This window comes from Phyllostomus hastatus, unplaced genomic scaffold, assembly GCF_019186645.2.
Source record: "Phyllostomus hastatus isolate PE091 unplaced genomic scaffold, TTU_PhHast_1.1 phas_contig_152, whole genome shotgun sequence".
Classification (NCBI taxonomy): Eukaryota; Metazoa; Chordata; class Mammalia; order Chiroptera; family Phyllostomidae; genus Phyllostomus; species Phyllostomus hastatus.
In genome coordinates this window covers 603,215-618,121 of record NW_025333622.1, presented here as the reverse complement: position 1 = coordinate 618,121, position 14,907 = coordinate 603,215, and the positions used below count along the sequence as shown (strand labels likewise).

The following is a 14,907-nucleotide window of genomic DNA, read 5'->3' as shown; positions in this document are numbered from 1 at the left end:
AAGCCTGATATAAGAAGGACTTAGTAATAAATTCCCAGCAGAGACTTCTTTCATTCCCGATTCAGATCCCACCTGAGCAGGCAATGCTTCTTTCTTATTGTATCAGTGCACAGACTTAGTCTGTATTACCCTTTCACTAAGGATACAAATTTCCTTACTTTTTTGACATCTAATTCCTAGCCTTCCACTGGTCAAAACCTTGTCTCTTACTGAAGTAAGAACAAAAATAAATATATAAACAAACAAACAACAAACAGCCCCTCCCCTTCCCATAGGTTATCACAACTGGTCAACTATCCCAAATAAGCTACACTACAGGATAGGCCTACTGTTCACTCTTCTGGTGTTGAACTACCATTTCCTTTCTATCTCCTGGGAAGTTCTCTTACTACTTTTTGAGGTCAGTTATGCACTGAGAGCATATGTATTATATTTTATCAAGTATATCTAGATTTCTTTTTAGTGAAACATTTTCTGGTTACCTAGTCTGCCTATATAATTTCTCTAGTAGCATTTTAGCAGTATCTTAGAATGGATACCCAATAATTTAAGTGTTCAATCTAACATCTTCTGTGAGAAATTAAATGTTATTATTTTTAAATAACTGTACCTTTCTATGCATTCATTGAGGAATCACTTTCCTGACCTTTCGCTTTATGTTTTCCTATCATTTATTTACTTTTGTTAATACTGGAGAAAGATTAGGTGGTATAACTAAATCAGTATAGTTCACAGATTCAGATTAGGACTGAAGGTTTATTCTACTTATTAGCTGGGTGAGCTCAGAAACTTTACATATTTTGGACAGTCCTTTATTGCATAAAATAAAACCATTATTAATACTTTGAAACACATGAAATTATACTATTTGGTAGAATACCAGCAATATCTTATGCTTCACAGTAACACCACTTCCCAAGGCACTGTGGCTTCCAAGAGTGCTTGTCACATGATCAGCAGCCAAATGATGCTTCACTTCTCTCTTATAATAATTTCAGGGTGAAGAAATTCCAAGTCTTATTGATTCACACACATGCAAACTTTTGTCTATTTTAAAAGAATCAAATTTTGTTCTACATTATAGCCAATTCTGGGTTAACACTGGCTTGTAGAACATATTTATACAAATTTGCTATTATAACAAATTCATGATGTAATTATATATTGGGGTTTCTCCACTGATATGCTTTCATTCAGTTACATCAAGGATCATGGCATATCATATTTTAACTAAAGCAAACCCTACAGTCAAAGAAATACATTTTTCCACATTTTGTATACAGGGTTCTAACTTAGTATTGCCATCATTATGTCCTAACAACCTGAGTTAACTGGCTAAGAAGCCGTATCTCAAACCATAGCTACCTCAGTCTGCGCAGAGAAAACAATGGTCTAAAGGGTGAGGGAGGTAGGAACTCACTGTTAGAGCCAGCAGTTTCCCATAGGTGAGATGAGCAGGGATGTGGTCAGTCTTGGATTTCAGTGATTCCATATACCAACGCTCTGCTTCTGGGAGCTTGCTCAACCGCATGTACGCTTCGCCTGGAAAATGAAGTGTGAAAAATCAATCTGAGGACACAGCTTTCCGACAGCCTTTGCAACAGCATCGCATCATCATGCTTATACTCTATGAAATTTTGAATACTTTGGTAAGCACTTTCCTCCGTTATCTCATTCGATTCCCCCAAAGTCATCACGTTTTATGGATGAGAAAATGTGTGTGGAGAAATCAAATAAAATGGCTGAAATAAAAATTTTCTTAAGTGGTAAAGCTTTAATTTTTTACCTAGGAACATCTGACTCCCAAGTAGATATCCTTTATCACCATTTCTTTTTGGGTTTTTTTTGTTTGTTTATGTGCAATCATTTGTTTTTTTAATTCACATTCATTCATTCCTTTAAAATTCATTCTCAGTTTCTGAGACCAGGCAATAGATTGGTAATCTGCATTCTTTTGCAAGAGGACTTTTATAGCTTAACTTATCATAATTATGATAGCTTTTTCCATTTAGGGGCATAATCAAATGTTTCTTCTAATTGTATTACCCACATTGGTTATACATCCTTGTTTCAAAAGAAGAGCTAGTTTCCTTTTATTTTAATCATATTCTCCTTCTATCAGCACAACACTGTCAATACTAATCTGTTTGATGAATTGAATTAATTTGAGTCTCCTGACCTTTAGAGTGCCCTTAGCTCAGCTGGTCAGTAAAAAATATTGGTGACAAATAATATGTAATATGCATGAAAAAAGTATGTATTCACTCACATATTTATGTGCCTCTAGTTCTGAGAACAGTCCTTAAACTATACTATCATAAAAATGACAGCAAGAAAATGTTTTGTTTTGCTTTACTAAAACTTAAAACATGCTTGCATTTTAAAAGAATTTGATTAGATTAAATCTCATGCTCAGGGTGAGATGCAAGAAATATTGAAGCAAAGGCCAAGACTAAAACAAAATGCTTGTAGTTGTCAGAATGGTAGGATTAGGAATGAATTTTTAAAAAAATTTTAATAATTTTCTGTAATAACTATACAGTTATTATATATCTCTATGAAAACTGAAATACTGTTGAACAGCTTTTTTTTTGGCCTTGTCAAACTAACAAATGTTCCCAAATAAAGACAATAATAATTTTTCTTAGGGAAAGTGAACCATTCTTCATGCTAAAACACAAAACACTGCTAGACATAATTTATATACAGGAAGGATGCACAATCTCTAAAGTGCTAAAAATTTTAATGTAATTAATGATAAATTGTATCCAAATATTTATCTCTGAAATGGGTTCTAAAGCCAGTAGAAAACACACACTATCAGAGTTATAGCTGAATATGGGCCTGAATTGCAGGTGGTTTGGAATCAACCTAAAATTCTACCTTGGGTCTTCCGGTGCTCATAAATCATTTTTTATAAGTTATATAATCATTATATTTAATGATGCTCCTACTTTTATTTATAAAAAAATCCAACTAATTGTAGAATAGTAACAGTAAGTTGCCCAGAAAAAGAACACAAGAGAACCCCAATTCCAGAGTGCTCAAGATTCAAATCTTTATTGTTGACATCTGAAAATCACTTCAGGAAGTATACTTCCTTTTTTAAGTCAGAAATCCATCATTATTAAAACCTGTTTTGAGATGAAATATTATTAATTTACTAAATAATTCATGGTTGTTCCATTGTCCTCAGTAAGAACTCATAAGCAATTTATTAATTTGTAAAGCTTGAGAGATGAAAAAATATCAAAGGACTATAAATAGGAAATATAATCTAGTAATGCATCTTGGCAAGTATATGAAACAATGTAAATAACCAACCTACTTGGTTACTATTCATAACAACTTAGAAAATTTATGTAACCCTTCACTGTATCTCAGTAATAATAACAGATTAAAATGGCAGTAATTTACTGTATGTTTATTATGAATTAGGGTAGCAAGCTGGATGGTGGGGGGTGGGCAAAGGTGTGTTTTATATGTACCCACTCTTCACATTGTGTATCTTTGGGTGTATAAAATGTTTTCTCATTTCCCACAAAAAACCTTAACAAATTACCCCCATTCAATAACTACCAGCTAACTGTCCAGAGGTTTGTAAAATGAAATATGTTTTCAATCTATTAGTTGCTTTATATATGTATCTCATTTTTATTAAGAAATGTCATTACCCTAACTTTACAAATGAGCAAACTGAGAAATACAGTGGCTAAATAAAACTAAAAAATTCATAAAATGTGAAAAATTTAAAGCTGCTCAGGACCATCTGACCTCAAAGCACATTGCTTTAACCAGCCAGTACAGAGTAATCATGAACTGTCCTACTCCCAGCTCAGGTGAAAATTATACTCTCTTTCTTACTCCAAGAAAATTGTTTTCTAGTTTGTGATATATTGGCCACGGAGTTTATTTCACTTTACCTTGGGTTTATCTGTTAAATTAAAGGTATAAGGAAGAGCAGTAATAATCCATGGATGACCTTTAAAAATGCTGTTGCCACATACATTACTCAATTCTTAAGGGGGAAATATTTAGCATGTAAGATGCACTTTAGTTCTAAGGTTAACTTCAACACAAAAAGAGTCTATAAAATCGGTAATAAAATCAAGATGCAAAGCCTAAAATGCAAGAAAATGATTGTGTATGAATTTAAATGTATTTAAAAGGTACCTCGATGAAGATTTAAGCAGTAAACAAGTTCTAGCTGTAACCCTGGCAATAGCAAGGTAGGAGTTTCATGTTTCTCATTTCTAATTCATAGCAGGGGTTAGAATACTCATTTTATGGCTGAGGAGGAAGGCTCGGGAATGATAAGTGCCTTGCACAAGGACAGTTAATAATCCTGTCCGAAAAGGCTTCAATGGTTCTGCAGCCCATACTTTTTTCCATTGCATCAAGCTGCCTACCATATAAAGTTGGTTATTTATTGACTACCTACTAAGGTCTTTATATATTTTCTTATACTTCTACATTATGCCTATGTTGGGCTTAACCAACTGGCTCGGTATTCAAAAACAAGCAAATGCCACATTCAGGATTCGGATTAGAATTCTCCCTGACTCTATCTACTATACTGTTGTGCCTCAACACTATAAAAGTTAATGAGAGAAGGGACACAATAACTGCAAAAAGTGCCATCAGTGGACTCAGCCTTAGGACAGCATAATATATATGTAATACTTTATCTTGCTTAGAATAGTAAAATCATAAAAAATTCCATGAGGAAAATGGACACAGAAAAAAAAAGTTCAGTGAATTCAGTAAGGAAGGAAATGAAGACATTTGGTTGGGATTGGGTGGACGGAGAGAGTTAAGTCATCTTCTCTGGTACTACAATTCTTCTTAACTTACAATAACAGGAAAAAAATGTTTATAGTACCCTTGAGGAAAGAAGCAAGGATATTGTCCCTTCTCTTCATGCAAAAAGCAAAACAAAACAAAACAAAATGACATAATAGAGGTGCTTGCATAAGAGAGAGCTTTGCTATGCAATGCTGTAGTGATTGGGTTTATCATCCAGATTTATTTCCGATTCGTTCATAGACAAAAGGGATTTGGATGTCTCCAGGTTAGCTTCAGGCAGACATAAACCAGTTTCAGATGTAGAACAAATGTTACTCTTCCTCCCTAACAAGCTTACATCTATATGACCGAGGCCAAGCTTACTACTTAAAGGAAAACGTGCTGGCCCACTCATGAGGTAATAGTCCAGATCTCACTGGCTCTCCTGTTTCCAGTTACTGGACAGTGTCAGCTTGCAGATAAAGAATAGAGCACAGAGTGGGACAAATGTAGCGCCAGTGTAGCCTTCTGTTGCTCTGGCCCTTGCTCAGGATGGTATATTTCTATGTTAAGTTTCAGTTTAGATTCCCTATTTTTTTTTCAGTTTTATTGAGATATAATTAACATACAACACTGTATAAGTTTCAGGTTTCCACATGACTTGACATATATGTTGTGAATAATTACCACAATAAGTTTAGTTGAGATCCATAATTTCATATGGATACAAAAAAGATTTTTAAAATTTCCCATTGTGATGAGAACTTTTAGAATCTACTGTCCTAACAACTTTCTTATATCTTTCTTTTTTAATTTTTTATTGTTGTTCAAGTGAAGTTGTCTCCATTTTCCCTCCTACACTCCCCAGACCCCACTGGTCCCCGCCTCCCACCCGGATCCTTCCTGCTTTGGTTTCAAATATATCACATGACAATGTTAACTACAGTTGCCATGTATGTACAGTCCCAGGGCTTGTAAGTAGATATTTGTGCCTTTTGATCACCTTCATCCAACTCTCCCATGCCCCAGATTCCCTATTTTGTTTAAAGATTTTATTTATTTATTTTTAGAGAGGAAAGGGAGGGAGAAAGAGAGAGAGAGAGAAAAACATCAATGTGTGGTTTCTGGGGGGTCATGGTCTGCAACCCAGGCATGTACCCTGACTGGGAATCGAACCTGCGACACTTTGGTTCACAGCCCACGCTCAATCCACTGAGCTACGCCAGCCAGGGCTTCCTATTTAAAAAAAAAAAAACTTTTGTGACCAACCTCACCAAAAGTGATCACCCCTTATTCAATTCTTATAGTAATTGTAAATGCTTTAAAAAACTCCAGAATATCTTACATATCAATTTAGTATAATCACTATGGATAACAATATGATGATAAGCATAAACGTTAATGAGGTGTCAGGCATTCCTGCCTGCATTATGCTTGCAATCTACTGACAAATAAGTATATTTATTAGTACTTCCCAAAGTTTGACTTTTAGGTGCACATAAAATAAAACTACACAAACACATTTTTTAAAATAATACTTAGAAAGTTCATCTAACCTGTGTTTTAAAAATGTGATTTCATAGATATCATGATTTTGAATGAAAAAAAAAATCAAGTAAATAATAATAAGATGGTAAGTGATCATGAGCATTTTTGGACAATGGAACAGGAGTGAGGTGTGAATGACACAAAATCACATATACCTAGCTATAATTCAAGAAATTATAAAAGTTTCAGAAGTATGTAAAAAAAAATGTGACACCAGCATACCAGGGAGAAAGTCTATTTTTGTAAAAGGTCTCACAGAGGTTACAGCATTTTTCTGGCCTCTCAAGAGTAATGGGGACACTCGTGAAATGGCCTCCCCTGACCTCCAGCAGGCTTTCTGACGCCAGCACAGTGGGAGCATCTCATCGCTCATCAGTACTCCAGGTTTTGGGATGCTTTGCCTGAAGGGCAGGCGTTCTATGATAATCTCTCAAATTTCAAAGTTGGAGGACTTACTTGGTCACTAAGATAATTCTCCGTTTTTCTGAAATACTTATTTTCCATTTAAGATAGGTTTACTTTGGTTGTTTTATACTTAGTGTTTTAACATGCTGGTCACTTTGATTTAGTGATCACTTCATCACTCTTCGATTTTTTATGGTTATTTCCTTTTACTTAATTCTTTTTTAAATTAATTTTGCTACAGGTTTTTAAAATAACATATATTTTAATTAATTAATTAATTTAATTTGTCTCATCTACCTGGTAAGTCATTTACAAGTATGATGCTGCACTAAAACATGGATTCTACAACAAAACTGTAGTTAGATGGCTGGGTATCAAATTCTTACTTTGCAATTAAGTAGTTGTATGGTTGTGTACAAGTAAGTTATCAACAGACCCTTAGTTTTATCATCTACAAAATGAGGGGTTAAGAATAAGTAATTCCTTTGTCTCCAAAATGATATAGATGATCATTTGTAGATTCACCATTGTTCCATACATAATTTATACAGTCATTTCATAAATCAATAACAATATCCAAGTCAGTTTAAGAAGAACTGCTATATTCATAAGTTTTTCTAGATGATCTATTCAAGACTGACCATATACTAACCAAGTCCTGATAATTCCTTTTTAAAATTTTTAAATATTTATATATATTTGCTATCTAATTAGAAATATATCTTCTTTATAAAAAGCCTGAAAGATCATAACTTTATTAAATTGAATGAATTCCATCACTCATACATAGCAACTAGTAAATTTTGGTATCTTTTCAGAATTTATTTTGCATACTAGAAAAAAAATCAATTACATAATTAATAAAATATTTCAGCTGTTTTATTAAGTATTTAAATTCCTTATAGTGTTTTATTATATTAAATAAATTGTGATGATCTTTCCAAAATTCAATTTTCTCATTCAAATCAATATTCAACTTTTATTTATTTAAAAAAATCCCCTTACAACTTTGTATGTAGGTACTGCACCTACTTCAGCAATTATCCCTGTTTACCTGCTTTGATTTACATTTATTAATACCTTAGAATACATATGTAGCAGTGGAATTCTTCAACTATAAAGCATTAGCAAATTTAAAATTTAATATTAGATTACCAAGTCAGCCCACCAAAATAATGTAACAACTTCACTTTCATAAGTAGCATATGACAACAACTTTTCTAAGGCCTCATCAAATGAGATTCTAACTAATGTTAAAAATGTCCATTAGAAAAGAGAAAAAATGCTTTCATTTCCATTTTAATTATTAATATAAATTACACAATAATAAATTTGTGTTAATAAATTAAAATTACATGATTAATAAATTTTATTTATTAATTAAAATACACAAATTTACACACTTTTTCCAAAAAATTTTATCCATGAATATTTTTATTTGCAGTTTATTGTTTAATAGTTTAATGCCATTTTTGAATTTCAATATTACCTTTCCTTTGTGGTATTACAAAAGATGGTTAAAATAGTTGTTTTTGTTTCAGACTATTTTAATTTTTATATATGCAAACAGGTTGGCTTTTCCTTTGTAGCTTTATCACTATCTTTTATGCATAAAAAATGGTTCTCCATCATAGAGGCATATACTTTCTCCTAACAATATAATTTCATTATTAAAATTGGCTATTATTCCATAGGAAATATATTTTGTCATATGGTGTGTGGTAAGTACAGTTTTCATTTTACTCTCTCCAAACATATGATCAATTATCCCAGATTAACTTTTGTAAGAATTTCCTTCCCTCACCAATGTTTAATTCCACATTTATTATCTACAGAAACATTTTGTAACTTCTGATCTGTTTCTAGGATCTCCCTTGTGCCCCATTGGCTTAGTTTTCTGCTCTCCCCCCTCTACAATGCTGCTCTAATTACTGTCGTTCCTTCTAATATGTTGATACTGAGTAGAGGAAATGACACCCATTATTCTTCTCTAAACGTTCTTTGCTCTATTTTCCTGTTAAGTCTACCTGTTAAGTTTGAAATCATTTTGTGAAATTTTTAATAAAATTCTTTTGTAACTGTTTATTGCTATTGAGTTATAATCTATTAATCAATTTAGGAAGAAAAATTTCACACAACTGAATTTTCTTATTCAGGATTAGTACTCCATTCTTTATTTATCCAAATTCCCCTCACCGTTTTGTTTCTGTACCTGTAGGACCTACCTTGCCAATTATAATCTTCATAATCTCAATTTAGACTATGAGATGTTAGAGCCAGACACAAAACCCTTCATCTCCTCATCTGTCCTCCAACCATGTTCAGAAGCCTCTGGCTTGAAAGAGTTTTGATAAGCATCTGATAAATAATTGATTGCATAATGTATCAACTGGATTTAGATGTTACATTTTTATCAAGTATGCTTTATCTAGATTCTGTAGTCTGTCAGAACCATATGACATCAGGAGTCTATTATACCAAGAATTTAACTTGCTGTGGTTTTATTTCTTCCTTTTTACTTCAAGTGTTTTAGCATTAACACAGAAACATTAGGAAGTCTGGCTTTATTTATTCATGCCATCAACTTGCCATAACTTTTGGCTGTCAAATTTTGTGAATCTCTTGTATTTATATACTTATCTTAATAAAAATGACACTGTCCAGCTGCCTTAGATACATTAGTTCTGATTAGAAATCCTCAACAGCTAGTGTCCAGAGCCGAAAAAAAGATGAAGAATTTTAAATAATTACAGAAATTAGAGAGGTGACTTAGTATCCGATAACAGACTTCTACAATTATAACTTTTTCCACTGTGGGGAGGGGTTGGAAGCAGAATGAAATATGATCCAAGTCTTAAAACTAAGGCAGGTTATGAAAATATTCAATATGTAAGTCTTTACCTAGTCCTGCAGCTATCACATTTAAGGGAAATCTTAAACCCTGAAGATAATTTTAAACTAAAAAGAGAAAATGTAGGGGGAAAAACCAAATACACGTTTCATGAAGTAAAAACACATCAAGAAAGGGGTTAAGCTTCGGTGAAAGTTAAAAAGGTTCCTAATTTCTAGTGTGAGGTTATATACAGGAAACATCTGATGTGCCATCAAAATTTAACTTGGAAAAAAGCCAGGATCCTGTGTCAATATTACTCTACTTGCAACTGGGGATCCTTAAGTTCTCCAGGCTAATCAATTCCCTTTATGTTTTCAAAGAAATAAATTACTGAAAATAATCAATCAACAAATGATGGAGCCAATCCCATTAAATGCTCAGCATTTTCAAAAAAAAAAAAAAAAAAGAAAAGAAAAGAAAAAAGGACACTGTGTGAGTGTTTGGGGTCAGGGGAGGCATATGTCCCTGTGTATGTTGGAGGGTCCCCCCAAATATAATATGGATCCCAAGAGAATTACAATGGAGTACATGAAATGGCTTACCATAACTTAAATAATTAGGAAACAGCAGAAAACTAAGGAAGTGCTAAATTGTGTTTAATGTTAAGAAAAGGTTTATACCAGAGAAAAGAAAAAAGGAAAAAGCACTAGCCTAGAAAGAATAAGTGAAAATAAAATTCAGAGAGATCGGACTTGAATATTTTTGAAAAATGTCAAGACTACAAGGAAAGCATGTTTAGTTTTATATACTTCTACTTATGAATACATTTCATATGTATTCCTAGATCAAGGAATGTGTCTCTGTAATTGATTTTATACTATAAATTTTTTATGTTAATGCTAATTAAATTCATCCTGTTTTTAATGAATATTTGAAAATAAGATTCTAATACAGTTCAAAAAATGTATTCCCATATATAACATGTGGGCAAAAGAAAAAAACACATTCTAGAACAAAACTTTACACGTTCTATTTTAACTCTTTATTCAATTTGAGTACAGCAATAGCTTCTATCAGTACTGACATAATTAAAACTAAATAATAGCTCATTAGGGAAGTTAAATGAGAGTTTTACATACAAAACAACCTTTCCATACCTATTAGGAAAAACAGGCATAAATACACACAAAGCAAATTACACACAGTTAAATATATTTAGTGCAAAAATATATTTCATTTTAACTTATATTTTATTACTTGTCTATCCTAAATATATGCAGTAATTTATTTTCATGTTGATTTCCAAGATTGTATCCTTCAGACAATATTATTTTTTTCTCATGATTATGTGCATTTTATATAAATGTCACCCAAAATGTCATCTTTCAAGCATGCCAGATTTTGAAATCTGTATTAATGAAATTCCCAAGTATAACCATGCATCACCTTAATATTATGAGAACAACCTGACCTATTCTTAATACTTAGTAAACGACTCATTCTGTGGATATTGCCCAGTGGAAGAGTAGAAATGTATGTATTTTTCTTCTCATTTATTTCTGTTGAAGCCTCAGAAGACAAATTTTTCAAGCAGAACATAATGAAACTATTTGGGAATCAGAGAAAAAGAAAGATATAACTAGGTTTTAATTTTAGTATAGTAATTTCCTTATAACTCAATTTAAAGATAAAGTTTTTACACTTCAATCTTTTCCCTTACCACTAAACTGGCAAAAGTAAGAATTAATGTAACAGGTGGGCTTGTGTGGTTTTAGCAGCAATGAAATATAATCAACTGTCTCCTATCATATTTCCAGGAAAGCCAGTGACACTAGACCCAAGCATGATCCTTAGGCAACCCTGCTATTGGCATGAAAGTGTTCAAACTTCCCACAGGGACCATATATCTTCAGGCCCTAGGTTTAATTGAAACTTTAAACAAAATATATTACCTATTTAATGCAGCTGAACTGGATGCTGACCTTTGTAGTGTATAGAATAATGCCTAGCAAATTAATGTCTGTAACCATAGTACATAATGTTGAATTTACATCAAGCGTGAATAGTAAAAAGAAAAAATTGAACCACTGCAGTTTTATAGTAACAAATAAACATTTAGAAGAAAATTTGATAGTTTGTACATGAATTTTATATATTTATTCTTTTTGCTATACAGCCAAAAGTTCGTAATTTCCTTATTTTGTTGGCTCCACATCTTATAAAGTAAGTCTAAAGTCCCTCAAAATTACATTTCACTTTTCTGTACTGTTAATCTACACACCCAGCAGCAGTCTCCTGGTCTTGTTTATATATGAAAGTGATATCAATCAATTTATCTTAAAAAATTAAAGGTTAATATTGTTTTTAGAGGTACACAGATTAATGGCCAATCTAGCTGTACGGTCATTCAGACACACTGATTTTCAGGAGTGCCAATGGAAGCAATTATAGAAAAATCACCAGATCTCCAAATAGGGGAAGCAGGTGGTATGAAAAGCTTAACACTGTTGGAGTGTTAATGCTCCCATTCTTGAAAGATGTGAAGTTCAAATATCACACAGTTGAAAACTATCTCTTTCTCAGTCGGCATGCTAAATGCCTCAAGTGATCCACACCCAGTCATAGAAGAAAACATTAAGGATGTAAAGCGTCATGTCGAAAATTTACTCTGAATATCTGTGCTCCAAATGTAATCTCGAATGAGGTGAGGTAAACACACACACACACACACACACACACACACACACGCACAGAGTTCAATAAAAATAAATGATTCACCCAAAAAACCCAGCCATACAGAAGGCTGAGAAAGAAATGGGATTCTTTTATAGCCACTCTACCAACAAAATTCCAGATATAGTATACATACTTCAGGTAGAGTTAGGATAAATTTACAAGTGAGAATTTTTCATTTTGTCTTCAGGAGGTATATTTGACATCGTGTTTGTCATTCTTCTTACCTGAATAGTAGTGGTGGTAGTACAGGACAGTACTAAGGAATAGCAGTGAGGAATCTAAATACCACTGGCAGCCATTGGTAATGCTTAACTCTTTCATTCCACAATTTTCTTTGTCAAAAAATACAATTCTAAAACTTGGATGGACAAGTTTTTAACTCCAAAAATTGCTCTAATAAATTCACTGTGTTTTCTATCAATGGTTCTTCCCCATTCTCTCTGAATAGCTTAATAAAATTGAGGTAATCTCCCAAAATTAAAGAGCTACTTTCATGAAACTGAAAATTAAATCAATATTTCTCCCTTCTTATTACAAAATATGAGAAAGCATATCTTTTCTATTTCAAACCTAACTAAAATATTTGTTATTTGAAGGCCGATGAAGGAAAAAATATTTCTCAATACTGAGCTAGGAATTCATTCATTCATTCATTCATTCATTCATTCATTTTTAGAGACAGGGGAAGGGATGGAGAAAGAGAAGGAAAGGGACCTCAATGTGAGAGAGAAACATGGACTGGTTGCCTCTCATATGCTCCCCAACCAAGGAATGAACCCAAAACCCAGGCCTGTGCCCTGACTGGGAATTGAACAGGCAAACTTTAGTTTTGCAAGATGATACCAAACCCACTGAACCACATCACACAGGGCCTAAGTTAGGATTTTATGAGAACAGAATATGTATTTTTAAAAAAACCTAACTAACTAGAAATTATCAGGGGTAAGAGATTCAAAAGAGTATCATGAAAATAAAGGCAAACAAGGCAATAAACAGCAATGAGTCATTATCATGCAATTCCCTGGGAAGAAGTATGTAATCTCTCCCTATGGTAAAAGCACATTACTCATAACAAACACACTTTTTAAAGAACAGAAAAAGATGAATATGTATGCAAATTATGATACTAGTGTCACATTAGAAATATGAAAACTTGAGATTTTTGTTTGTTTGCTTGGTTTGGTTTGTGTGGTCTAGTCAACACAGTACAGCCTACATAACCATGGACAAAAAGTTCTCAAGGTTACAGCAATACAGTTTTCCATTGTATTTATAGGCATTTACTTATCAAGGAAAGGCACTACACTCCAGATCTACTGTGAAATTTCCTAGAAAATTCTGTGAGAGCAGGAACCTCAGGACTATTTACATTTCATACCACCATCACCTTTGTGCTGAGTGCGGGTATATATAACTTTGAAAAAATATTTGTCATACAAAAATGATTCTAAACATAGTGATTATAGAATGCAGTGACAAAGCAGTAACTCTGGGTTCTCTCTTACTTCATGCAACACCATGTCCCTTTGTTCTCAGGATTTATTACCAAGATGAAATGGCCTAAATTGCTTATATAATTAAACCCAACAATTACTTTGTGTTGAGAGAGCAGAGTAATTTTATTTTAAATAGTAAATAGGCTTAAAATGACATTTGGGATTAAAAGGGCTCTAGCTGATAAAAGTAATTAGAAGTTACAACCTAATTTAGTTTCACACAATCTTTTAGGATTATTCAAAAGCAATGTTTAAGTGGACATTTTAAGGAAAATAATTAGAGAGAAAGAACAGAAAAATTGAGGATGGATAGCAATTATCCTACAGTTAAAAAAATAATACCCTGTTTTTTAGTGCATCTCTGATAAAACCACAATTTTGTGTTTTATTCCTTTTTGTTAAGATGCAGTTCTTGTTACATATATATGTAAAAATAAATCCATGAAATACATGTGTCACATTTTATATGTATTTACTTATTCACTTATTTCACTGGCTTTTAAATGAGTAAAGAAAAGTAACATTGATACAGTAAAAACATGTCAATTTGGCAATACAGAAAGCCTAAATAGGAAGTGCACTTGAATTTAAGTTAGAAAGCTATACTTCAGGTTCTAATATAAACTGTGTAATCCCAAACATATCATTTTTATACTGCAAAATAAAAGAGGTTATGTTAGGAGGATTTTAAGATATGAGTCTTCCATTGCCAACATTCTATGATTCTGAAAATACACGTATAATTTGAGAATAAAAGGCAAATTCAGATAGAGAATTTCTATATTGGGTGCAAGAATAAAAAATAATTCTGACTAAGTCTGGGGAAAATGTGCCATGACAGGAAAAGTAGAAGAAACTCAAACCTAAGTATGAAAATTTTAATTCAGAAGGAGTACCCTATTAATGAGATTAAGTTAATTGGGCACTAACTAAATGAGCCATTTCTTTTTAGGTTAACATAGTGAATGATCAAAGAATGATTTTGACTGCGATTGCTGAGGGACAAGGGAAAATGAACTTGGAGAGACAACACGGCAGTTCTAGACTGGACAGAACTAAATGGAGTCCCCGCTGCATCAGCGACTGCAAGGCCATCACTATGCA

At 32.8% G+C, this 14,907-nt stretch overlaps 1 protein-coding gene across 2 annotated transcripts in view; it reads right to left on the bottom strand.

Moving 5' to 3' along the window:
- Positions 1–14,907, bottom strand: part of TMTC2 (transmembrane O-mannosyltransferase targeting cadherins 2) — a 402,099-nt gene that overhangs the window by 130,846 nt on the left and 256,346 nt on the right. For both annotated transcript variants that reach the window (XR_006784765.1, XM_045830613.1), the window contains exon 8: positions 1,421–1,542. Coding sequence is in view for 1 of the 2 variants with exons in the window: in XM_045830613.1 (XP_045686569.1) it covers positions 1,421–1,542 (122 nt within the window). In the remaining variant the exon portion in view is untranslated. The remainder of the gene's footprint in view (positions 1–1,420; positions 1,543–14,907) is intronic.